We start from the raw sequence: 27588 nt of genomic DNA, 5'->3' as shown, positions 1-27588 counted from the left end.
GCCTGCGAAGCAGGGAGTTTCAAACTGTAGGTGCTGCCACATTAAAAGGTTGATTTTTTTAAACATGTGTGTGGAACAAGTATATGTGCATATATGTGGTAAGGTAATCCTGCAAGGAAACTGGTCCCAAGATGTTACGGGCTTTATCACCATGAACTTGGCCCTGTAGCAAATTGGCATACAGTGCAGTGTAGATGGCTGAACAGAGGTGTCATATGCTGACAAGTTCTCGTTCCTGTCTGCAACTGTGCTGCAGCATTCTGCACTAACTGCAGCTTCTGGATCAAGCACAAGGGAAGTCCCACATAGAAAACATTGTAGTACTCAAAACCCTGAAGTCATCAGTACTTGACTCCGTTCCCAGTCCAGGAACAGCCTTAGCTGTTTTACCTGTCACAGCTGGTAAAAGGCCCTTCTAGCCACTGAGGCTACAAGGACTACAGTGATGAAGTTGGATGCAGAAGAACCCCCTGCCCCACGACTGTGTACTATTTTCATGCATGTGTAGGCCAGTGACAGCAATACCCACCCTCCCCAATTCCAGTGGCATATAGGGCAGAGATGAGCAGACTTCAGGCTTACAAGGTCTACTCCCCCATCCTTTACAGAGCCAGGTGAGAGAATATTGTTGCCAATGCTAGTCCTACTCAGAGTAAAGCTATTGAAATGAATGAACTCGACTAACTTAGATCCATTAAGTTCAATGGATCTGTCCTAATTAAAATTTAGGTGGATACAGTCCATATCCTTTACATTATTCTGAGCCTAGGAATCTTTTTGGAGTACTGGACCTTAACTGAGGTCACACAGTCCTGCATAAAAATCAATTCCTGCTTAACACTCCCCCCCCGCCCAGCTTTTTTCATTTCGTTAGTAGAATAGGAGGAGGTCATTGTGTTGTTGCCACTGCTATACAACTGGGAGTCATAAATCCTTGATGATTTACTTCAGATTGCAAGTTATCTACCAGTAGATGTTTACCTAAGCAACCAATAAAGGGAGGAGGAAGTCTCTGATTTTGATGTAGAATAGCAGCTGAAAATAAGAATCATTCTGAACTCAGAAATCCTGGGTAGTATCCCATACACCTCCCACTTTCCATTCCCTATTCGAATTCAATTTGCTGGAACAACTAAGGTCCACTTCACACATTTGTTAGGTCAGTTTGTATGGTAAAATAGCAGTGTGCCCTCCACCATCCCATGATGGACTGGTGCCCCACACAGAGACTCAATATATGCAACAGCCCAATTAGATTCTGCTAATTAGGTCATCATGCATGCTTCTGCCCTGCTTAATTATTCTTCATCATGCAAACTGGAAGGCAGGTCTTAAAAGTTTATGAACTAAGTTCAATTATCTTGGCCAATCTCCAACCAATAAATTCAGATATTTAAAAATATATTGTGCAATCTGGCTATTATCGGTTTTTATTCAAAATTATTTCTACAGTAGACAAGGAGGAGGAGGGGAGAGGGTAAGACCATACAGATGCAAATAACAGTACAGATTTTAGTATATATTCTGTAGAACATAAATTGCAGTAATGGCAGCAAGTCATATTTAAAAAGCATCTTTTTGTATTTCAGGGTTTTTGGTACCATTTAGTGTGACCTATTCTTAGAAAGAATAATATCTCCTAGGCAACCATTTCTGATGGCATCTTAAGAGAATAGAAAATAAGAAGAGTGTCAAATGACTTAAATGAGTGAAGACAAGAGTTAAAAGCTACTAAAATTTTCTTGGTAACATCACCCTTTTAGAAGATTGATTAAAATCTTGATATTCAGCACTAGTCCCCTTGCCATCAATTGTCGTAAGTCTTTGAAAAAGTGCTGTATTTGTGGCAAATTTATTTATTTGGATTTCTATTGGTGTAAAAGTATTCTTAGCCATCAATAGAAATTGCATTCTGAGAATACCACAGCACAACATTTATGAATGAACATTCACATTGCAGTCATACCTTAGAAGTCGAAGGGAATCCGTTCTGGAAGTCTGTTCAACTTCCAAAATGTTCAGAAACCGAAGCGCAGCTTCTGACTGGCTGCAGGAAGCTCCTGTAGCCAATCAGAAGCCACGGAAGCCCCGTCGGACATTCAGCTTCCAAAAATAGTTCGCAAACCGGAACAGTCACTTCTGGGTTTGTGGCGATTGGGAGTCAAAATGTTTGAGAACTAAGCTGTTCGAAAACCAACATATGACTGTATAATATCCAAACATTGGATGAAACTTTAGTGCATTCTCCATCCCCCACCCCCCAAAAGAGGATAAACATGATACACACCTCCAGCTTTCTTTCCCACCCTGGGGAAGATCTGTAAATTCAGTGTAAACACACGTTTTGCATGCATAAGGTTTCAGGTTCAATTTGCAGCACCTCCAAGGTATGGATGGGAAAGATTCCTTCTTGAAAAACTGGAGTGTCACTGTCAGTCAGTATCAACAGGACTGGATTAGATAGACCAATGACTTGGTAGAAAGCAACTAACAATATTCCTAAATTTGTGAAATGTAGTCTATGAGGGCAAAGGTTAGACAGAGCTAGGCTTCCTCAGGGAAAACCTAACCCGTGGATTTGCGCCCCCTAACCCTACCCCCCAGATGTTGCGACCGGTGCGGCTGGCCCCCCCTGCACCCCCCACGCTACGCCACTGATGGGGCCTCCTGCTGCCGCCGCGCCGCCGGAGCACGATTTCTGTTCTCATCCTGAAGCAAAGTTCTTAACCCGAGGTAATATTTCTGGGTTAGCAGAGTCTGTAACCTGAAGCGTATGTAACCCGAAGTACCACTGTATAATGTTTGATAAAGCTTTAGTTAAAGGATATTTATTAATTAAAATATTTATAACATGTTCTTCATCTCTACAGCCACCAAGACACAGTACAGGAATTAAGATTATATTTGAATATAATTTATTCTCTTCCAATTAATTATGTAGTTTAAGTGTGGCCATTCTTAATCCTCAGGCTGATTTTTCATTTATAGTACTGTCTAATTTTATGTAGATGTAACTCGTTATCTTTATAGGGGGAGAGGGAATAGTATTCACAACATTATAACACATAAACCACAAACCATAAATTGGTACTTAATTGCTAAATAAGAACATTTCCAGTTGCACCAAAAAAGTACTGTATCTCTCTTGCAGAGTCCCTCTGTAAATTAAACACATTTACTCCACAATGACTGAGCTAAACATTATTTAATAGAGATTTTAATGTTGTGGAATATTTATGATTAAATATAATTCAGATACATTAAAAATAATATGATGAATATTACAATGTTAAATACAAGTTTCATTTATGTCAGTGATAAAGTTAATTATAGGTTTAGATATCTTCCTTTCAAACCAATGAAATTCAACAGTGCTCAACTTTGGTTGGACTGTGCACATTATAAAATGTATAGTGCAATCCTATATATGTCTGCCCCACAGAGTTCAATGGAGCTAACTCCCAGGTAAGAACATATAGGATTACAGCCTATCAATTAATTAATAATATTTAATTTTTAAAAAATGAAGCCTAATATAATTTCAATACATAACTTCTCTTGATTCTTATTATGGCATTACTAATCCTATTTATTTTCCTAAAAGAAAATCAAGTGAACAATTAATTCCAATTCAAAAGTTATTAAAGAACAGTCAACTCAGCTTTTCTTGAACAGTTTATTTGAATGCAGCATACTGTACACTTTTAATTCTAAAACGGACTTTTAAAAATGTGTGATAAGCATCCAACCTCTTTTACTAAAACCATTTTCAAAAATATTCACATTCCAAAGATTTCTTCAACTTATCAGTTAAAAGCTCCACGATATGAGAGAAATATTTAATTTTTAGGAAAACACACTGTAACTGCTAGTGAGTTTATTATGGAAGCATCATTACTGAGAAATGCACAGACTACATTTTATTCAGGAGAAGAGCAGGTTGGGGAGAGTGCACACAAGCTAGAGACTCCTCCTCTTCTAAATAAAAAAAAATTCAAGCAAGCCCTGAATACGTTTCTAGATACATATGCTTGTGCTAATCTCTACTTGAACACACAGCAGTGAAGGACTGGCAGATCAGTGTGGGTAGATTAAATTTTACACCAAACCATCAACAGGAACACCATTGAACAGTGCTGAGTGCTTGGTAAAAACAAAACAAAAACACACACACTTTGGTTTAGAGAACTGAACTCTAGGCAACAATCCATGGATCAGAGACTAGGATAGAATCCAGACCCCGCTACGTGATTCTAGGATCCAGTCACATCTAGGGTTATATAATACATTTGTCATAAAAAACGCCTCAGAGCTAAAGTCAAAACCAAATGTTATATTGAATACATGTGTCCTTTCCCCCAAAACGTACACTAACAACTTGGGCCTCAAAGCACTTCTACCAGCATGTATGCCATCAAATTCAATTTCCTTTTGCAAACACTCCAGCTTTTGAAGATCAACATGTCACCTGACACTGATCCAGGTTAAAGCTGAAGTTTCTAAACAAGATGTTGCATGATGCAGTACTGTGTATTGTACAAAGTTCTTGGTATCCACAGGAACTGTTACCAACTGAAGTGAACTTCCTTCCCTTAAGAGCTTGTTTTGAATAACAAGTTATTCTATGGGGGAAACTTAGTCTAATGAAATGTTAAAATAAGGCTTATTACTTTCCAGGATCTTGCAACACAATACAGAAATGCAGGTGTCGCTGGCATGTGTTTGTCCTTATTTTGTGCATATTTATAAGGTTTAGTGCTCACACCACACTGTCTCTGTGGTGCAATGGGTCAGTACATGGCTGTTAACCAGAAAGATGATGGTCTGAGCCCACTCAGCGATGGCTGTGGGCAGGATTCCTGCATTGTGAGGGGTTGGACTAGATGACCCTTGGGGTCCCTTGCAACTCTACAATTCTATATGATTCTATATAATTCAATAGATGGAATTTAACTGGTTCTTCTAGCACTGCTGTTCCAGGGTACAATGTTCACTAATGGAGTGGGAGAAGAGTTTATTTCTGCCAAATCCCCATTCTTTCTGCAGCTCCCAGCACACCCAGAAAATCTATTATGGAGGGTTGGTGGACCCTCCAGAACAGATTTTTGGGGGTGGGGTTGCAGGAATTGGGGAAAATTGCTTCACTTCCTCTTCTGACTGAGGACATCTGCTGGATTGTAAGTTATTGTGCTTAGATGCTAGATAGTAGGTAAAAATACTATGAAACTGAATACTAAAAAAGAATTAATTGTCTAGGGTCCATTCATATGTTACTGAGACTGTAGGAGCCTTTTTTCACATGCCCTTTTTCATCATTGCCCCAGTAACAACTGCATGCAATAATCACTTGGATGGAGCCACTAATGTAGATTCTTAGCACCTCACCAATACTTTGAAAGGGGTTGGTGAAACCAAAGTACACTAAGGTAAAGGTAAAGGTAAAGGTAAAGGACCCCTGAACGGTTAAGTCCAGTCATAGGCGATTATGGAGTTGCGGTGCTCATCTTGCTTTTCAGGTTGAGGAACCAGCGTTTGTTCACAGACAGCTATCTGGATCATGTGGCCAACATGACTAAACTACTTCTGGTACAACGGGACACCGTAACAAGTGCCAGAGTGCATGGAAACGCAGTGTAACTTCCTGCCACAGCAATACCTATTTATCTACTTGCACTGGCGTGCTTTCAAACTGCTAGGTTGGTTGGAGCTGGGACAGAACAACAGGAGTTCATCCCGTTGCATGGATTCAAACCACCAACCTTCCGATCAGCAAGCCCAAGAGACTCAGTGGTTTAGGACACAGTGCCACCTGTTCCCCTGAAAAGGACACTATAGTTTCTTGGCACACACGCATATGGCTGTCTCAAGTCAATTCTACTCACAGTCCTTAGAAGATGAAAGCATTTGTGTAACTGCCCTGCATTATCTTTTTAAGTTAGGAAGGACCCAAAATCACTAGATGCTGTACAAAGCTAAAAACAGGTCTTTTCTTCAGGCCTACAAACCAAGGATTTCAGAGCTATTGCCGTGGAACAAAAACACAAAGGAAAGGAAAGACAACTGAGTTTCACATTTCTCTCAGCACTACCAAGCTGCTTCTAATAGGAGGAAATGTCTTTTAAAATTCCATGTCCCATAAGCCAGAGATGGGAAACCTGTGGCCCTCCCTGTGGGACTCCAACTCCCATCAGCCCCAGTGAGCACAGTCTATGGTCAGGGATGGTGGGAGTTGCAGCCCAGCAATATCTGGAGAGCCACAAGTTCCCCACCCTGCCATTAAAAAGTAGAAGTGGATATTTTTTTTTTTTGAAAACAATGGCATCAGGAATAATGAGAAGCTACCATATCTACTGTTATGGTCCATTGATTTCTTATTTTGTTAAGCTTATATACTGGATACTTGCTTCAACATTTTTACAACTCTCCAAAGTGGAGAACAACAAGCTGACCATTTATAAAGCAGCAATAAGACAACTGTTAAAATTAGCTAAACACAGGGTAACAGTGGTACCTCTGGTTATGTACTTAATTCGTTCCGGAGGTCGGTTCTTAACCTGAAACTGTTCTTAACCTGAAGCACCACTTTAGCTAATGGGGCCTCCCGCTGCGATTTCTGTTCTCATCCTGAAGCAAAGTTCTTAACCCGAGGTACTATTTCTGGGTTAGCGGAGTCTGTAACCTGAAGCGTATGTAACCTGAGATACCACTGTACACCAGTTAACTGCCTGCTTTAAAAGGTCTTCACTTGTCACATGAATGCCCCAGACATTCAGATCTGATGAATAAGACTCTACTGGTTATAAATTTTAGTCTGATGTACATGGAACCCATCACAAGCTTTAACTGCTAGACCTTAATGTATGAAAAACTATAGCTATAGGTGCTCCCTCAGGTTTCCTGGAGCGAGGCCATATGCAGCTCTAAAGGTTAAAACTAGCAGCTTGATTTTAGTCCAGAAAGAAAACAGTAACCAATGGAATTCTTGTAATATTTATACTAAGTGATCCATACAGTTAATACCATGCCCTAACTTTGCACCTGCATTTTGGACTTTGATGTAGGCTCATTGTCAAGCTGACAACTTGCTTCTGTAAGAGAGCGTGCTTCCATTTATAACAGCTGATTTTTAGGAAAGCACCATGGCTTATATCTTTCAGGCTGTTGATAGTATCAACATCTCATCCTTACTCAATACACAGATAACAAGAAGTCTGTTCAGTGCGATGGGAGTCCTAAATTTGGGATAAACAGGTTGCATGCTGATGACAAAACAAACCGAAACTGTGTTTATAGGAATGGATTACATTACATTTCAGAACCACCCCCCCATAGCACTTTGCTCTAAGAAGGAGTGCAACACACATTAAACACGTTAGGCACTAACTCCTTCAATTCAACATTTCTACTCACACCATGATCCCCAAATGACAGTAAGGACAACATTTTTGGGAAAGCAGAAAGTGGGAATTGGTATCTGAGCAAATACTTGTTGCTCCCATACCTATCTCACTCACTCAGCTAGACATTTATTATGTAATATATTCCACTTCTATCCCATGTTTCCTCTGGGAAACTCAGACCAATGTGTGTGACATTCCTTGGCAGTTTCCTATCCAGGAACCATCCACACTGAGACCTGCTTAGCCTTTAACAATGTAAGAGTTTTATGTATTCAAAGAACTCCGGTCAAGTGAACTAGCAGCTAGTGCTATTCCCCCCCCAGCAAACACCATTTGTCAGGGAGTGATACTCCCCAGCTGTTATGCTAGGATTAAGGTGGAAGAGTCCTAGTAATGTTACCATGAAAGAGTGCCAAGGGCATACAAGAAAGAAAGACAAGCACAATCCTCGTGGGTTGGTTATCCCCAGAAGAAGCTGCTGATATGAACAGTTGCTTTGCAACAACTAGCTATAAAGCTACGAGCATAAACAGCAACAGATCTACACAGTAACACAACTGTACATTCACATAAAAGCAGCTACTTTGCACGCTACCAATGAAGCAGGCAATTTCACATCACAGCCTACAGAACGTGAACAAAAAGCAGAACCAATTGTACATTTCACATCATACGGGGCTTTTATAAACTATTTCAGAGCCATTTTAAGAGGGTCTTAGCATAATTAGTGTTATTCCCCACCCCACCCCCACTGTGAGCACAAACAAAAGCTAACGTTTTGATATCAAGTTACTTTAAAGAGATGGCCCTGCAATCTTAAGAAAAATGTATCTAAAGCAATGTATGCAATTACTGATACTTTTATATATTTGCTGTTTATAAAAAATACAGTTTTATTTATTTATCGTTAGGTTCATATTCAGTGACTCTTGAATCAGAACAATACTGCTATATTTGGGTTGCAAACACTACAAGTGACTGTTTATAAATATCTTTGTTATTGTTGTTGTTGCTGCTGTTGTTAAAAACGAAAGAATTCGCTGTTCCATGCTAAGAATGTGCCAGTATCATGTATCATTCTGGATTATTCATTTGTCTATAATTTTAATGGCTGATCAACAGTGAGGGCTCTAACCGGCATATAAGTTCCAGACAGAACACAGTGGCTTGGTTCACACACAACAGCAAAACATTAGTCTGATTGTTCATGCCCCTGTTTTCTCTCTTCCTCCACTCATATATTCCAATTTTGTCTCTCACTTCCTTGTTTGATCATAGCAGAGTTTACTGTTACATCTGTATCATGCAAACTATGAAAAGAAAGAGGAGGAAGTGCACCAGTCCATGGGGTTGTTTCTATCAGCAAATTATGCTCTGATAATACTTCTAAATTTCATTCTAGAACTGCGTATTATGTGAGAACTGCCACTGAGCAACAGTCATTTCTGTAAAAGAAGCTAAAGTTCATTGTATATAGTAGGGGTGTGCATTGGACACAAGATGTCTACAGCTTCCGGAAGTCGCCCAACCTGTTTAATGCCTATTCAATTTGCTATTTTGCTCCAAAACAGATCTGTTAAATCTGAAGCTCTGCTTTGCCCTCATTGACTATAATGGGAATCAAAATATTGTTTCAATTTTTATTTTCAGATAAAGTTGAATCTCCAGAGTGAAATATGCCTGCCAAATTTCTGGTAGATACATAAAGAGGTTTTAATACAGAGAAGTTTAAAACTGGGGGGGGGGGGGACTATTAATTTGCTATATTCTGCAAAACCTGGATGAAAAATGCAGGCATGGACACCCATTCCCAAGGAATGAAGACTGTCAAATTTCAGAAATATAGGTTCAGAAGCAGCTCTGCTTTGGTGTAAAAAAATTGAAGTCATATTCCCTATCCTTTTTTATTCATTTTTTTTGGGGGGGCACATGAAAATTGGATAGATTGGGGAAGTGCCCCTAGTAAAAAAAACCTCTACCAAATAGTTTCAGGTAGGTACCTACCTACCCTGGTAGGTAATTTTACCTTTGCTATAAAAATTGAAAAAGTCAATTTTCTCTCACCCATCCCCAGCCACTTTGGTTTTGTTTCATGGGGTGGGGTGGAGAGGTGGGTGGATGGCCAAGCATTTAACTTTATGGGGGGAAACTAAGCAACTTTTGAAAGGTTTAGTATTCCCTAATCCATCTTGATATATATAGTTTATGAATCACGGGTAATGTGAAAAACTACTCCAGTTCACCTCCTTAGCTGGGGTGCACTCAAGAGTCTCTGGACAACCATGTTGCATAATCCCATATAAAATAGGCAAACAATTCTCCAAATAACTCTGTGTTCTTCTAGACCAAAACTTGCGCGTACATTGCTTGAGCCAGACTCATGTCTCAATCAATGTAGTGTCAGTGATGTACAGGTTTAATTTGACTTCTTGGATTGAGAAGCATATTAAAGTTACTGAAACTAAACACCAATACACTTTCTAGAGAAAGAGAATTTTGGCACGCTCCACATGTCTAACATAGTAACTAATTATGTGACAAAATGTAGTTTTAATTGTACCCATCTACTAACACATAATAACTATTTAAAAAAAGAAAGATAAAAGTTGAAAAGAGAAAGATAATTATAGTTGCACTTTTCTGAATCATAATCCAATAAAAGTTGCATGACTTTTACAGACTGATAGTTTTAAAAGACAACTTTAAATAATCCAGCTTTGTTACACCTTTCTGACCCAAGCTGTGAATTAGATGGAATTACAACAATTTATATGAATGAAGTTGTTATGAAAACATTTCTTTATATCAAAGCTACAGCACTCGTCTTTCCCTCATTACAAGAAATTCACTTATGTTTCCGGCTCATGGGTGTGAATTTTCTGTTGAGCAAAGAGGTGCTGCTCAGTGGTGATTGATGCTGAGAATGCTAGGAAGGAAGTTGGGGTAGGTAGGTAGGTAGGTGGAGCCGACAGGAGGTGGAGCCAGAGCCAAAGACAGGCAAAGCCAACTAATTCTAATTTTGGCACCATCTTTCTCTCTGTTGAGTTCTACAAAGACAACAGCTTTCCAACCCTGTTAGGAAGTTATCTCAAACTCTACCACCCATATATCACCAGCACTCTGCTCAGCCAACATCAAATCAAGAGTCTGCTCTGTAGAATGGATAGAACTAGAAATTATTTGACACAGGCCCACAGCCACTGCAGGCCAGTGGCAGACGTCATCCTCGGCTGCTGTAGATGAACAATTATCAAAGGAAGTCCAACACTACCCCTAAAGATCACCTTTGTTGGTCAGGGTAAAGAGCTTGTTGGCCAGTGGGATAGATGGTTTTTCAAAAGAATCCAAATCCTGCCTTAATCACCTACCAGGAGGGCTCACACAAAATTTGGAGACTGTCAGAGGAACAGAATCACAACAGATCATTGCAACTCTGCTCTTTAACTGCCAGAAGTTACCAGGTGCTTTACATAGTAGACAGAGATGGGGCAGATTAATGTCACCCTCTTCATCCACATAGGTCTCTCCTACATAAACTAAGTCAGTATGCTGGTCAAGATAAATCCTGGATATCTTACAATGTGCCTGCCTGTTGTTTAGCAGCATAATTTTATGATTTGGAGGGCTACTGCCAAGACAGTAAGAAAAAATATTGGCTGGAAGAACTGGAAGGGGAACATGTCTAATTTTCCTTTTGCTAGGGTTGCCTATTCTACTTCCACTGCCATACCTGCCTCTGCCAACCACATGAAAGATAGCATAATCCAAATTCTCCTCACTTCCTGGCAATTCTTCAAAACACATACATGGTCCTCAAGCAAAATAATAAATACCCTTACCAAAACACAAAAACTCACAACAAGAAAGAAAAAACATTTGGAGCAGAGGGCTAGCTTTTGTGTCTTGCATTCCTTTTCTCTTTTGCTGGTCTTCTTTCTTTCTATGATTAATATTTCAATAGTCACTTTTTTTTCATTCAAAAATAAAGTATTATCAGATAAACAAACACAAAAACCCAAATGTCAGTTTTTAAAGTTCATAAACTTAAAACTTGTGCGATTGATTTTCAACAAGCTAATGAAAGACACCATTCAAAACATGTGGTTTTGAAATAATTCTGACCTCCCAAGTGAACATGTTAAATGTACTACAGAAAAAAAATAATAGAACTTGACCTTCACTTATCCAGTCACAAATTTTAATTTTTTGTAAATGCAGTCATTTTTCATCCAATTTTTCTGTAATCTGGACATATTAATACTTCAACAAACAGATTCTCATCAACCAATTTCATATTGAATGCTCCAACAACTATAATGGAACAACAAAGAAGAAATAGAATTTTCATGATTTATAATGCAAGACTACTAAAAATCCACCTAACCTTACATCTAAAGCCACTACTCAATTTTGCTATATTTTAGCATAGCCAAATCCCTTAAGTCTCATCATAAATTTGTGGGAATCCTGAGCTCACCATATTACTTGGAAACTGGGGAATTACCTGTTTTAGCAAACCAGCTATCTAACAGTGCAGAAAATGGCACTAATTCATATCCTGTGAAAAAGAAAATGCACAGAGCAGCCCCAGAGGAACCCAACAGTCTACATCACTGTTTTACAGTATTGTAGTTCCTTTAAACACAAAAGTTATACAGCCTTCATTTTTAGCAAATGTAACTGGGTCCTGAATAATGAGTCAAACTGGAAAGATTCAGAGCAGCTACAAACAGACTGCTCCGTTTCCCAAATCTACAGATATACATAGAGTCTTGTGGCACTGGCTCGAACTTAGGGCAAAAAGGAAAAACATGCTAAGAGGAAGGCAAAACCTCACTGTGATCAACTCCCGCTCGGAAACCTATGTCTCCACTGTAGAAGGACACATGGATCCAGAATTGGCCTCTACAGTCACTTATGGATGCACTGTTAAGACCATGTTAATGAAGACAACTCGGCTACGAGTGATTGCTGAAGAAGAAGATGAAGAAGAAGAAGAAGAAGAAGAAGAAGAAGAAGAAGAAGAAGAAGAAGATCAGCAGAAGCTGTAAAAAACATTCCTTGGTGCTCCTCCACCATATCATCGTTTCAAATGGGTCTTTATTTCACAAACAAGCACCTGGAACCAGAGAATGCAACTGAGAAGAAGAGATACAGTGGGAAATTAACAAGACAGGGCAGAGCTAAGAACTCACTATCCCTCTCAAGTGCTTCTCTGCTCCAAATTGCCTTCCCAAAAACTGTTTTGTCCTAAGCAGCACTAGTATGCTGCTCATTTACACAGACCACAGTATGCAGTGGTTGAACCAGGTCAGTACACAAAGCATTTATTACCAGAAATCAGGTGTATACTTTTATTAACACCTCTTGAAAGATAACCAGCCCTTACTCCAGGTATAAGCTTAAACCTAAAATGTATTTTCTCAGATTTTTAAGTTTTTCTATTACGTACTCATAACATGATTAAAGAATCTGTTGTGATTCTGAATACATGTAAGCATCTTTTGTTATCTTAGATAACTAGTGAACTCAGATTTCATTTAGAAAGCAGGAGAGAGGGAATAATAGAATCATAGAATAATTGAATTGCAGAGTTGGAAGGGACCCTGAAGTTTTAACAAACTGGATATTATCATCTGATTATAATTTTTTCATCTAAAAACAAGCAAACAAACAACCAACCATATTCCTAGGCACCTTCTACAGATAGTTGCTAGGGCACTCCTGGAAGAATGGAGTCCCACAGACAGGGAACAGTTACCAAGAAATCAAATTTTGTGGCTCTCATATTTACTTGACCCAGAGCAGGCACAGCCACAAGACCTCTTTTGAGAGCAAGCTGGGCTTCAAACACAACTAAGAGAACATGTCAGGCTGCTGCTTGTAACAGTCACAGGTCTGTATTTTTGCTCATTTTCATAAGCAAACAGTTTAGGCAGTAGGCCTAGGAGAAAGGGTGAGTGACATGTGACAGCTGTAATAGAAGACACATAAAGATCCTTCTAATCTTGCCTCTCTCATCCTCTTCCCACTCCCTGAAACACCTGTGTATAGCTGCTGCTAGGCAACCAAGCAATGTACTCTTACTGCTTCCAGGCTATCCAGAAGCAAAAGGCTATGGATATGCAGAACCTCCACACATTTCGGTTCTGCACCTCTTGCCGGAAGTTGAGGTTTTAGAAAGCAGTAAAGAGGAGAGGAGAGGGAGGATGTGAAAGAGTGGGGGGAATCACCTGTCTTCCCAGTTGCCTTGACAAAATTGTTTGTTGCTGAATCTAGTTGCCAATCATATCTGCAAAACCGTGGGCACAGGAATTCAATATTGTCAAGGCGTTCCTGGAGCTGTGATGCAACTTACTGTTTTACAACCTTACCTAGATAGGATTTGCTCAAGAGGATATCAAGAGTGGTGCATGGCAGCAAGGAGGAGATGGGAAACTTCTGCTTCTGTTTTCAACTAGACACTGTTACTCATATGCCAGAACCCGGACTGACACTGGAGCCTTTCAGTCATGGTTTAGTGACACAAACCAACTTTAAAACATGGGTAATTGTCCTAGCTTCTCCTGCCCCCCAACAAAAACCAAAATTAACACTAAAAACAATTCTCAGTTAAGATATAATAAATAACTATGGTTAATTGAAAATAGAAGTGAACACTTTCAGTCTTTTCTTCGTGGAGGAGAAGGAAGGGCAAAGTGCAGGTTTTGAGTTACAGTCTACATGCAGTCCGTTTTGTATTAGCAAAGTACCTTGTCCTCTTGAGTCAACAGCACTGATAAATCATTTCTGTCCAGCTACTACTATGGCTCTGTGGAACCTTAATTAAGCCTGTACTTGAGGCACAGGATCTACTGTAGTATTTAGAGGTTAGTATACGGGTGTCAAACACAAGGTCCGCGGGCCGAATCCGGCCCGCCAGACCTCGTCATGTGGCCCGTGTAACCGCCGCCAGCCTTCACCTTTTATTCTCGCTTTTTTTTTTTGACACAAGAAAGCCGCCTCTTCAGCGCATGCGCGGCAGCCTACAAGCCAGAGAACGTCTGCCCTCTAGTGGCGCCGGCCATTCTACACAGGAAACCTCCACTTTACATGCATTCAGGAAACCTCCACTTGTTTTTATATTTTTTATATACCGGCCCTTTGAGGGTGACCAAACTGCTGATGTGGCCCCCGATGAATTTGAGTTTGACACCCCTGGGTTAGTACAATGCCAAAAGTCCAGCTGCATATTTATTTTTCTCTGATAATCTGGATGCTATTTAAATAAAAACAAAACAAAACAGCAAAGTGATATTTTGTGCCAACTTGCTAGTTTAGGCTATAGATCTCTCTTCCTACTCCCCTCAATCCAACATGGATCAGAGCAAAATATATAAATTCCCGTGAAGGACATATTATTGAGAAATGGTGTAATGCACAGGCTTAGAGAAGGAAGTGGGAACTCATATCAGTAGGTAATCCTAACTCAGGTGTAGGCAAACTTGGCCTTCCAGATGTTTTGGGACTACAACTCCCATCATCCCTAGGGATGATGGAAATTGTTGTCTCAAAACATCTGGAAAGTCGAGTTTGCCTATGCCTCTCCTAACTTGAGTCCAGTTATCCTCAGACTCCTTCCCCACAAGTTTGGGGAAAATATCACTAACCTCTCTGGGTTTGTTGGAAAGATTAATGAATTAATGGCAATGAAGCACTCTGTACACTAAAAAATAATTATGATGTGATTTTAGTGTTTGGAGCTAAGCCAGCTAGGTCACATCCTAGACAGCAACTGCAGACAGTATCTTTGCTTTAACACCAGACAGAAAGGCCTTTCCTTTCACATTTAGTGTTTTCATATGAGTGCTTCACCTGCTCAGTGATATAGAATAAAAAACCTGGTCCTAAACAAAATAATTTCAGTGGAAAGAGAGGCAATGGAATGGGATTATTAATCTGTGTGGTGGACTATGAACACCCTAACTGTGAACCAGGGGACTGCAGATGGAAAGGATTTTAGCCATCTTCTTGCTTGACATGATGCATTGCAACCGTTGAGCAGTAGGGAACATTTTTCCTACAAAGCGCCACTCACCCATGGAAAAAGTTGCTTAGAAGTAAAAGTCTAAAATATATAACTTTATATGTATAACAGTACAGCTAAAAGTGAGCAATTAAATTGAAAATACACAGATATCTATCTATCTATCTATCTATCTATCTATCTATCTATCTATCATCTATCTGTCTGTCTCTGTCTGTCCGTCCATCCGTCTGGGGTAACAGCCAATGGTAGGTGGGGTTCACTCAACAATGTGTCAGGTTTACTGCACTGTAGGACTGCCTAGTTCTCTCTTGGGTGCTCTCAAACTTCCCTCTGCCACTTTATCTCTGTGGATCTTCTCCAAGGTTACATGAAAGAGAAACCACATCAGAGCTTAATAGACCACAGGATCTAGCAGGTTGAATGAAATGTGGCTGCCAGGTTTGTACCTCAGAGATCCAAGCATTTTAACATTATACCAAGACAACCAATTGTCTGAGAAACACTGCACACTTACGTGGGGGGGGGGAAGGATTGATATATTTTTTTTAATGCTGTCTCTTCTAGTGATAACAAAACAAAACAAAAAAAAATTCCTTCCAGTAGCACCTTAAAGACCAACTAAGTCAGTTCTTGGTATGAGCTTTCGTGTGCATGCACACTTCTTCAGATACACTGTGTATCTGAAGAAGTGTGCATGCACATGAAAGCTCATACCAAGAACTGACTTAGTTGGTCTTTAAGGTGCTACTGGAAGGAATTTTTTTTTGTTTTTGTTTTGACTATGGCAGACCAACACGGCTACCTATCTGTAACTCTTTTAGTGATGTGAACTACTACAATACAGTGGTACCTCTCATTGTGAACGGGATCCGTTCTGGAGGCCTGTTCGCAACATGAAAAGAGCGCAACCCACGGGTTGCGATTTGCCGCATCTGCGCATGACGTCATTTTGCGCTTCTGCACATGTGTGAGCGGCAAAACCCGGAAGTAACCCTTTCCAGGACTTCCAGATGTAACCTGAAAGAACGCAACATTAAGTGGACATAACATGAGGTATGACTGTATGTTTCTTTTTTACAAAGTTCTTTTACGGACTTTTTGTGCAAATACATAAAATATAATGGTTTCATGTTTAAGAAAATAGAATATGTTTGGATTCACCCTCAAATAAAAGAATTATTAACATTAATTTTAAAAATAAAGAAAATAAACCTTAGATTAATTTGGCTGATATATATTGGCTGTGATTGGATGATGATATCTTAGCTTAATAAGCCAATATAAGAACTAGTATTTGTGGAGTGTACATAGCACCTTTGCTTCCTGCTTCACGAGAGCTGGCAAACAAACCAGGAAGTCTTCCATCAAACATTCTGTTTTGTGTTTTGTCCAAAATGGAAAGCTATGGTTGATAGCTTTAGAACAAGCCAGGATATAGGTTGAGCATGGCTTAGTACCCTGACTTTCAAAACAGAAAACTACAGTTAATGGAATACGTCCTGGTTAGCTCGTATGAAGGGTGGAGCAAAGGGGTGGTATGCGTGGTTTATTAAGCTACGATTATACAAAGTACTCTGTTGGGTTTCTCCTTCTGGAGCAAATTACAGCATCCTAGACAGTGGCAGAGCTTCATGCTCTAGCACCAGGGGGCGGAGAACAGGCGGGGGTGGGCCTGGCGCGTGTCCCAGGGGTGTGTGTGTGTGTGTGTGTCCACAGCGTGGGGGGGGGGTAACAGCCGCGATGGCACCCTACCGGGATTGCATTGCTGGGGGCGGTGTGCTCCCCCCGCACTCCTCTTCCTCCACCAGTGATCCTAGATTTAGCAAACAAACTAACTTGCCAGCAGATACAACTATTCTGAAGAACAAAGAACAGGAAAGGACACCCAGAAATACAACTTAAGTCTCAGGCTTTGATCTTTTATGCTGTTCCATTAAAATGCACCCAGTAAAGTTATAGAATTCAACCAGTGGAAGTATTTAGGTGAACTCAATTTGTTAATAAATTATTGTTGTAACATTAGTTGCACTTTCTCAAATATTCACTTGTCTAGTTTATACCTTTGCTTTCCTAAGGTTCATCTTTGGGCAAAATTTGGCCAACATCTGACTCTACATGCTGCTCTCTGCATATAGCTGCTCTTTTTGATAATCTGCTTCAATTATACCTTTTGACATTTCATACTGAGATGATTTTTCCTTTAAAAACATAATCATTAAGGGGGAAAGCTATATATTTTTACAGTCATTCTGTACAGGCTGAAATTCTATACACAGTTAACTAAGAGAAAGCTCCATTGAGACTTACATCTGAGTAGGCATATAGAGTGGCAGTCTTACAAAACATAGTGGGCTCAGGCATGTATGAACAGGCCTGAAATTGAGGTTATTCTTCTAAGTAGTTTTATGAAAATATGTAGGATAGCACAGAAAAATCAATGCAGTTCTGCACATCTGTCACTTGATCAGATATTAATTAATTGGCACATTTCCACAAATTCAACACCATCACCATTCACATGTATGTTTTGGATCTGGCAAAACAAATATTATATGCTGAAAGATAGCTCAGTCAGTAGAGCATGAGACTCTTAATCTAATGGTTTTGGGTTCAAAAGGGGGTTGGACTAGATGACACTTATGGTCCCTTCTAACTCTGCGATTCTATGGTTCTATGTCTTCTATCCCTGTTAAGAAATCGTATAAGGAAAAGAAAACATGGAAAACAATCCTTAATGGTCCATTTAAGACCAAGGAGGAAAACCAAATTTGCTTTATTATCTTTTTTAAAAAAGCAGTTCCCTAAGTCTTTAAAGCTATTTTTATGAGTCAGATCTGTTATTGCAGCAACATTTGTAATGTTTTCAAGCAAAGAGTTTATTCACTAAGTTTGAATCCTCAGTTAAGGATAATGGTTTAAGAATATGCCAGATCAAATTAATCCAAAATTATCTCTGTACAACCTTCATTGTTTTTCTTCTAACATTCTTTGAGATTTTAATTTAAAATTTAACAACTTTTTACCTCCCCAATATACATGAATCATATGAACAAAAACATATAAATGGTCTTAATTACAGTCATAGCTTGGATACTGAACGCCCTGGAACTAGGACGTTTTGGCTCCCGAATGCTGCAAACCTGGAAGTGATTGTTCCGGTTTGTGAACGTGCTTTTGGAACCCGAACATCCACCGCAATTTGGTTTTTGAACATTTTAGAAGTCAAATGGACTTCCGGAATGGATTCCATTCGACTTCCAAGGTACTACGGTATAGAAATATTGAATAATGTGATAAATTTGTTGTTGATTTTGAAAATCTCATCTAACATAGTAATCCTGACCCCTGAATTCACTGACTGGAGGTGGTTAGGATTGGGTGGAGGCTCCTATTTGCCCCTGAAGAAGTGCTCTGTCAGTGGGGAGGTCATGTCTGTTGGAAGCCTCTGCTTGATCCATTTTGGGAGGAGGCTCTAGGATTGAACCTCTTTTACACAATAAGGATTAATATTAGTTTATAATTGATATTTGCATAGCTTGAAGTATGTGATACACAAATGATACCATCTGAAAGCTGTCCTAGGATATATAAAAAAAACAAATGGCACTAAATGTACAAGAATTTTAAAATTATGTTAATGTTCAGTAATGAAATATCCATTATAAGACAACACTTTCTTTCTGGCTGGTATGCAAATAGAAAAATAGAACATTATCTTAAAATGTGAACCATTTTATGGCTCCAAGCCCTAGGCAGTGTAGCGCTTGCATCTCTCTTTACCTGTTCCTGCCACTGAGAGACAGTGTGAAAGGCATGCAGGTTGCTATCTCAGCAACACATACGGACAAAGTTGTTGAGTGGCTAGCAGCATACTGTGTGGGCCACTGAAGTCAAGATTTCCACCTACACTGGGGCAGTGTTAGAAACTAGAATAGAAGAGCTAGGAGCCAACTGCTTCCTGGAACCTGGGTTGTGGGCACCAAAACAGAATGGCTAGTCGCCATGGGGGGGGGGTGTCAGCAACACTTTTTATTTATCATTTTGATAAGCATGAACTAATACGCAATTCACATAAGTGACGCATTGGTAATACTACATTTTAAACAGAAATTGTTAATACATTTGTTAATTGTTGAGAAATTGTTAATAATTTGGTGTTTACAATAAAAATATTGGTAATTAGTACTATACTTCAGTTTTCAAAACACTCTACTCTTTATTGTGAAATTCCTTAACATACTGCCTATCCTTAACATATACTTTGAGGCTTCAAGGCACATACATTTCAATAATCCTTAAGTGTCAGCCAGGCGCAAAAAATGGCACCCAGACCTTTTGAGTTGCTCGCAAATGGAGAATCTCTAGGCGTGAAATGCACCTGGTGCCCTGCTAGTTTCAAACCCTGCACTGGGGGCAGCAATTATTCACTAGCTATGTATTGAATGTCTGTCTATAGGGTATACATGCTATTTCATTGATTGTATCAGGTCTATGGAATGCCCTCACTGTTGAAATTCAAGAGGCCTCAACTGTATTGGCATTTGGATGGCTCTTGATGATGAACCTGTTTATTTAAGTATCTTCCTGATGCCTTGAACTGGGTCTGGGTTTTACTACTGTATTATTATTATTATTATTATTATTATTATTTATTAAATTTGTAGAAACTCCTTCATCTGAAGATCACAGGGCAGTTCACAACATCAAAATACAAACGAGAACACAAGATACCTAATAAAAACAAGAACAAGAACAAACCAATAATCCCATCCTCCCACAAACACATTCAAAAGGACACGGAATGTTAATCAGCCAAAGGACTGGTTAAAAAGAAATGTTTTCGCCTGGCACCCAAAGATATGTAATGAAGGCGACAGGCGAGTTTCCCAAGGGAGAGCATTCCACAGGCAGGGAGCCATGGCATAAAAGGCCCGTTTTCGTGTTGCCAGCCTCCAGACCTCTCATGGAGGAAGAACACAATGAAGGGCTCAGATGGTGATTGAAAGGTCTGGGTCGGTTCATATGGAGATGTGGTTCTTGAGGTATGGTGGTCCTGGGCCATTTAAGGCTTTATAGGTAAAAATCAGTGCTTTAAATCAGTCCCAGAAACTAATTGGCAACTGGACAAGGATTGGTGTAATATGCTCAAACAGTCTTGCCCCAGTGAGCAACCTGGATGCTGAATTCTGCACCAGCTGAAATTTCCAAACTATCTTCAGAGGCAGCCCTACGTACAATGTGGTGCAGTAATCTAACCTAGAGATTACCAGACCATAGACTGAATTAGTTAGGCTATCTCTGTCCAGTCGGAGCTGGTGGAAGGCACACCATAGCACAGTTGCCACTTGAGCCTCAAGCAATAACAATGAATGCAGAAGTATCCCCAAGCTACATACCCACTCCTTCAGAGGGAGTATAACCCAATCAAGAGCAGGCAACCTCCCATCCATCTGGTCTAGGGAACCGCCCACTAGCAGTGCCTCAAACTCATCTGGACTGTGAGTTCTATTACTAAGGCAAGACAAGGGTCCAGCACATCCACTGCCACACCTGCAGATGTAAAGGAGCTGTGTGTCATCAGCATAATGTCAGCATATTGCTAACAACAGATAAACTACAGATGACCCTAGTCAGCAGTTTCATATGGATGTTAAAAAGCACAGGGGATAAAATTGCTACTGATATTTTTGATAAATATGAGTTTTGTAAACTCAGGCATTATGTAATATGTATGTAAATAAATGATACTCCTGGCATGAAGGGCAATGGCTGGCTGTTGGTGCTGGGCCTGTTTTATAAAAACAAAAAGTGAAAAAATAAAGTAATATTTACAGTGAATGTTATGTTTACTCATTAACATTAAAAGGGATAACATGGAGGCATAATTTTAAACTTTTCTGAAAAATCACAGGGAGGGTACTACTCACAAAAGCAGTAAATCACTCTGTATATTCCAAAGAAAGTTAAAAGATGTTAACAAACCAATCATAGGAATAGTTGCACCCCCTTGAGACTATTTATTTCTGAACAGAACTTTAAGAATGCTTAACTGGTTCTAAAATTTACCTATTAACATTTATATTTTATATGCAGATTAGGGATTCAGGCCACAGTTGTATATGCAGTTACATGGGAGTATATCTCATTGAACACAGTGGAACCTACTTGAGTAAACATGCATAGTACTGTAATGCATGTTACCAAGAACATCTCTTAAATGTGGTTCAACTTTCCAAGCACTTGCTGTACACATACATCCCTACAGATTGAAAATAATTATTTTATGCATGTGCAAACAAATAGTTTTTCTTCTTCTAGACATATACCCTCAATATCCAAAGATAATTATGTACCAACTATGTTTGCAAACAGTGTCAAAATATTTAAAGCTTAATCGTCTTTAACAAGTTGAAACTTACATAACAGACATAATACTAGTTCACAGCTAGTAGCATAATATGCCCTTAATATATTCACTCTGCCACACAAAGGGCAAAACAACCATCAATACAGAATTAAAAATGGCACAGGTCAATTTCTGTTAGCCTAAAAAAAAGTCAATCACCACTCTATCCCAAAGGTCCAGATAAACAGTAGAGCTTCTTCTTCCACTCTAAACCTTCCTGCTGTACCTAGATGCACTAATCTAACATTTATTTCTTAACTTGTCCATAATACACTACAAAATCTATTTACAGATAGGTAGCCATGTTGGTCTGCCATAGTCAAAACAATTTTTCCCCCCTTCCAGTAGCACCTTAAAGACCAACTAAGTTAGTTCTTGGTATGAGCTTTCGTGTGCATGCACACTTCTTCAGATACACACATCTGAAGAAGTGTGCATGCACACGAAAGCTCATACCAAGAACTAACTCAGTTGGTCTTTAAGGTGCTACTGGAAGAAAAGAAAAGAAATTGTTTTTACAAAATCTATGCAAAATCTATCCCCAAGCAATGACATAAAATGCTACAAATGCATTTTTTCAAATGTGGTTGACAAACCTGTTATTTCTTTTAATATTGTCACACATCTTTATAAAAAATAATAGAAGAAACTCTAGAATAAGAAACACTCTCCTAGAAAATGCATACCTCAAACTAAGTACATCTTAAAGAACTAAAAACATCAGATAAATCGTTAGCTATACATTAAGAAAAGTTCACAAACACCAGCAACAAAAATTATAACTCTGTTATAGAGCCAGAACTAATATAATAGAATTTGTTTAGCTTAAAACAGAAATGTAATTGTTATGAAAACAATTACATTGTAATATAATTGTTTTCATAACAACAATAAACGTTGGACATAGTTTAGCAGGATGTCTGCTTTAAATTATGATGCCTATATGTAACTGAATCCGTAGCATATTTACTTGTAATTAAATCTCACTCATTTCAGTGCTGCATGCTTACCAGAGAGTAAGCCACACTAAACTCAATGAGAACTAATCATTCATTAGTATGGGTATGGAGGTTACTGATGGGACTCAAGTGCCCAGATTTGATCCTCCCCCCCACCCCATCCCAAGTATGTGTATGCGGGCAGGCAGGCAGCACAATAATTCCTCATTGAATGCCCATTCAAAAAAGTTCTGCTTTGCTCCCTCCCTGACTATTTTTTTAAAAAGGTCTTAAAAGACCTGGACATTTCAGTCTGCTTTTAACTATTTTCTATAGTTTCTATTTTATGGTTATAGTTTTCACTGTTAATTGTATTTTTATTTTGATATGGATTATTTACCGCTGTTTCAGTTATAAGCATTCTGCTGTTTCATGTTTCTGTTTTGTAAACTGCACTGAGAATTGCTTCATACATATGGGAGGAGGGGAGAAACCACGTATCTGTTGCAGTGTGAGAGGATACTGCCTAATATATGCATCAAAGCAGAGTAAAGCTTCGTCACCTGTTACAATGTAGGCTAGTTAGAATCTTAAATATGATTTTTCTTTTTCAGAGAGAGAGAAAAATACTTTATCAAGTTTAAATCACTGCAGAGTACACTTCAAGTCAAGAACACACAAGAGTTATTTTCAGTTGAAATAAATTTTGGGAAACAAATGCAATTATTTGCTGAGGCATTTCCTCATTTTGGACAGCCATATCCCATTTACCAACTATTACTAAATACAAATTAAATGGATTTAATAAACGATAGATGCCTGACATTTCACTTTATGTATTTTTAATTTTATTTTTAAAACAAAGCAATTTGGTGTCACAAAAAACCACAATTTTCATCCAATGTTGGAGTTCCTCCATAGAAATCAAGTGCCATTTGTTGTTTTGTAGCCAAGAACCTACTTTAGGGGGTCCACGTTGCTTGCAAGTGCACACTGGGATTCTCCCCCGCCCCTTTGAAAAGCAGTCTTGCCATTGGTTTCACATTGCTTTTGACACATCTATAATTTTAAGAAATTCTTTGCCATGTAGCATGAGGGAACTCTTGCTTGAGAAAATTCAAGCCATTTTGGTGCCGTTTTGGAACTACTTACAAGAGTGTAGGTGGTATTTAACTAAGTTTTACTCAGAGCAGACCCATTAAATGTGACTTAGTTAGGCCCATTAATTTCAGTATGTCTCCTCAGAGTAAAATTAAGATCCTGAATACTGAACATCTCACACAGTGCTCAAGACAGACAAGAAATTCAAACATTTTTAAAACCATGTAACTTTAAAAAAATCACTAATTCTATAGAGGTAAACCACTTTGGTTCTGTAAAAATGTGCAGAGGTGCAACGAAGAGAAGGTGGCCTTAATGATACCCAAATATGCATAATACCACAGAACAGCAGCTAAAACACTGACTAGTTTTCCCCCTAAGCATGATTTCATCTATAATCTGTATCCTTTACAAATTTATTTCATGTGAATACACTCAAGTAAACATATCATAAATAATTTCATTTCCAGGTATTTGATACATCTTGTGCCTTTGCTCTTTTTCAAAGGAAGCCAAAAGCGCCAAAAACAAAACTCTAAGATCAACCCTGGTTTCCAAGCTTAGCGTGCTTCCAGAAAGGATCTAGCGCCCAACTTGATTTAAAAACAGATCATTGAAAATATTTTTATACTGGAGAAAGGTTGACCTTTGTGTTTCATGAATGCAGAAGAGAGCTGCATTCTTTACTTGTACAACATCCTGTCTTTTAGACCTAGATCAAGCTTGTCATCTTCTGATGTGGTAATTTTCTTTACAAGGAAACCACATACAAATACCTCACTGTACAAGAGTCATGTAAAATCTCTCTAGATTGCCGGTAATTATAACGCATTACAAAGGGATGCAAAAGTTAAGGAAGCAGTTTACATCTTTGAAATAAAATTCAACATCATTTAATTTGGTTAAACATTTCAAGCTCATCATTGTTTTATAATTTCTGTCAAATGAGAGCCAACAAACAAACAAACAAACAAACAAACAAACAAACTAACTAACTAACAAACTAACTAACTAACTAACTAACTAACTAACTAACTAACTAACTAACTGTATGCAGGTAGTTTTCTAGATAACTGCATTTGAGACAAATTTATAACTACAACAAAGCCATTCTTCTAAAAATAAAAATCCCAAGTGTTCAAAATGGAAAATGAACCAGTCCAGAGTATCAGGCTCCCATCCTATAAACCCCTACCAGTGGGTAAGTCCCACTGAACTCAGAGTTACTTCTGAGAAGGCATGCACAGGATCACAGTTTTAGAAACAAGCAATGAGGCAGCAGCTGCCTGACCAAAACCTCTCTCCTTAGAATAATCAGAAGATGCTCCATTGTAAGTAGATACAATGAACGACAGGAAGACAACGTCATACTAGAAGCAAAACGAAACATTTTTTTTCCTAAGCAACACAGCTACTTACATATAAAAAAAGGAATGCTAGATACTGTCAGTATTCACAAGCCATAAAGAACAAATGTTTGAATCTTAAGATAAGTTAGCTTAAGAAAAGTTCATATAGGAAAGTTTCTCCACCTCTCTTTCCTCCTGCAGCTAACTGTTCCCCCAATAAAAGCCTCTCTGACAGTCAGAAGGCTCTCCTGAATAATATGTGCAGAGAGCCACTGGGGGAGGAAGAACTCACCCCAAATCAGGCCTGGCTGCTAAAGTAGGCTAGCTTAAGCATGTTCACAGAAGGAAAGTTGACAGTGTTCAGTAGGGGCCCCTGAATTACTAGTAGCTTTCAGGAGACATAGGTGGCTGCAATGGTGAGAGGGATAGGAGATATAGGATGTGAGCCTAAGCATTTTAACTATAAAAGAATGATTATCCAAATATGCCTTAACTGAACACTACTCAAACATGCCACCAGGAAAATACAACCACCAGCAAAATAATAAACAGATCCGTCTCAAATCTGCAAATATTACACTACTTATTCATATTGGTTTTATCTGGTCTCCTGCCACAAAGGTGCTGCAAAATTTGTTAATCCAGGAATCTGAAATCCACATAGTCCTTGACTGCTTTTCATTATATAACGCTTCCTGAAGAACAGAAAATGCAGCACTATGGGTAGTATTTTTTTCTATACATTTTATACTGTGCCAAACAAAATTATCCAATGATAAGTCAATAATAATAAATTTATCCCAAAGCGTAAGCCTTCCAAATGGTAAACAAGTCATTCCATGCTTTTTAAACATTGCAAGGGGGAGGAAGAGGGCAGAGTACTTTTAAATCTTACCTGTGTGTAGTCAAAGTCAGAAAGGGGAGCTATACTCTTGATGTAGTCCGCTCGAAATTGGTTTTCTTGGTTGGCCAGTGGAACTGGAGGTATTAAAGTGCTCATTGCTGAAACTATGGTCTAGAATAAGCAAAGGAACAGGACATATTAACAGAGATAAATCACACACAGAATTACTAGGTGATTTAGACTTATCTGAACAACAGGGTTTCCTCTGCAATCACAATCCTAATCACTAAGTATATACATTTAAGGAATAAAAATGTTTTCTTACCACAATTGCATCTTTTACATTTTTCCGAATATCCAGAATTTTCTGTTTCTTTTCTCTGTATGAAATCAAACACAAATCAATTTAGCCAAGTTGTTGTGAGTGTTCACCTGCTACTGAGATGCTGAAGTTCAAATTTTAATAGCTGTTTTTATCCCTAATATTTCATAGTGGAAAATGCAGTGTACAATTTTAATCAAAATAAATTATTTATATTTCTGCCACATGACAAATAACAATGTATAAGCATTTTTTTAAAAGGGGTGGAGGAATTATTTTAAAAAACTGCTTACTTTTACCATGAACTGTCTCAAATTCTACATTTCTGAAAATGTCTAATCACAAAATATGGCATTCTCAGAAAAATCTGACATAAATAATACAGTCTATAGACACTTTATAACAAAACACCATCATGTTAAACTGATTTCTTTTTTATTAACTTTAAAAATGGGGATAGTTCAAATATGTACTTGACACACACATACAAATCTATATCTATATCTACATCTACACACACACGACCTAATATATTGTTAATACTCAGGCAATATTTAGTTATTTGCTGTTGTAAGAAGTAGTCGCCATGTTGTTGCTACACAAGGGCCTATTAAACACTGCAGTAGCAACAGTGTAAAATACAGCAGAAGGACCAGGAGAGGAAAAATAAGGAATTCATGCCTCTCTTAATATATATGAACAGTAATATCCATGCTAATAGGGTAAGTTGATGGAGGTAAATTACCAACAAGCTACATACAAAGGATAAGAAAGATCTGTTAACCAGTTTGGCTTAATATGTTTCTAATGCATCTTGTTGGGGTTTGTGTGGGGTGTTTTTTTTTCTCCACCCCCCTCCAAATAAGAAGAATTCTTACTCTGAATTAAATCCATTTACATGCAAGATCCTCATCTGCTTGACAATAGTGCTTTTTCCTGACTCACCAGCCCCTGAAAAAGAAGAAAAATGTGTGATGTATACATTTAGGGGAGGGGAAAATGGGGAAAGACAGAATGGAAGCATCTCTGTTTTTCTAAAACATTCAACTCTTCTCTATACATACCTAGGGCCATTTGTGCATTTCACGCACACATAATTTATAAAGCAGGTCTGCATTCTTTCAATCTCATTTTCTCGTGCACATAAATAGTATAGTTTGCTTGCCTGCCATGGGAAACTGAACTGCACCACTGCACCC

At 38.6% G+C, this 27588-nt stretch overlaps 1 protein-coding gene across 6 annotated transcripts in view; it reads right to left on the bottom strand.

The window, feature by feature from the left end:
- GNAL (G protein subunit alpha L) overlaps window positions 1-27588 on the bottom strand; it is a 171929-nt gene that overhangs the window by 51499 nt on the left and 92842 nt on the right. For 5 of the 6 annotated variants that reach the window (XM_083746799.1, XM_083746800.1, XM_083746801.1 and 2 more), the window contains 3 exons: window positions 27268-27340; window positions 26393-26447; window positions 26119-26238 (listed from right to left, as the gene is read on the bottom strand). In XM_083746799.1, the coding sequence (XP_083602925.1) occupies window positions 26119-26238; window positions 26393-26447; window positions 27268-27340 (248 nt within the window). Of the gene's footprint in view, window positions 1-26118; window positions 26239-26392; window positions 26448-27267; window positions 27341-27453; window positions 27555-27588 lie in introns of those variants that run through there. The other variant, XM_083746802.1, reaches the window with a different exon arrangement.

This window comes from Podarcis gaigeae (genome assembly GCF_964106915.1).
Source record: "Podarcis gaigeae genome assembly, chromosome: 7".
NCBI classification, from domain to species: domain Eukaryota; kingdom Metazoa; phylum Chordata; class Lepidosauria; order Squamata; family Lacertidae; genus Podarcis; species Podarcis gaigeae.
The sequence above is the reverse complement of the archived record's forward strand: the minus strand, read 5'-3'. Positions and strand labels throughout refer to the sequence as shown.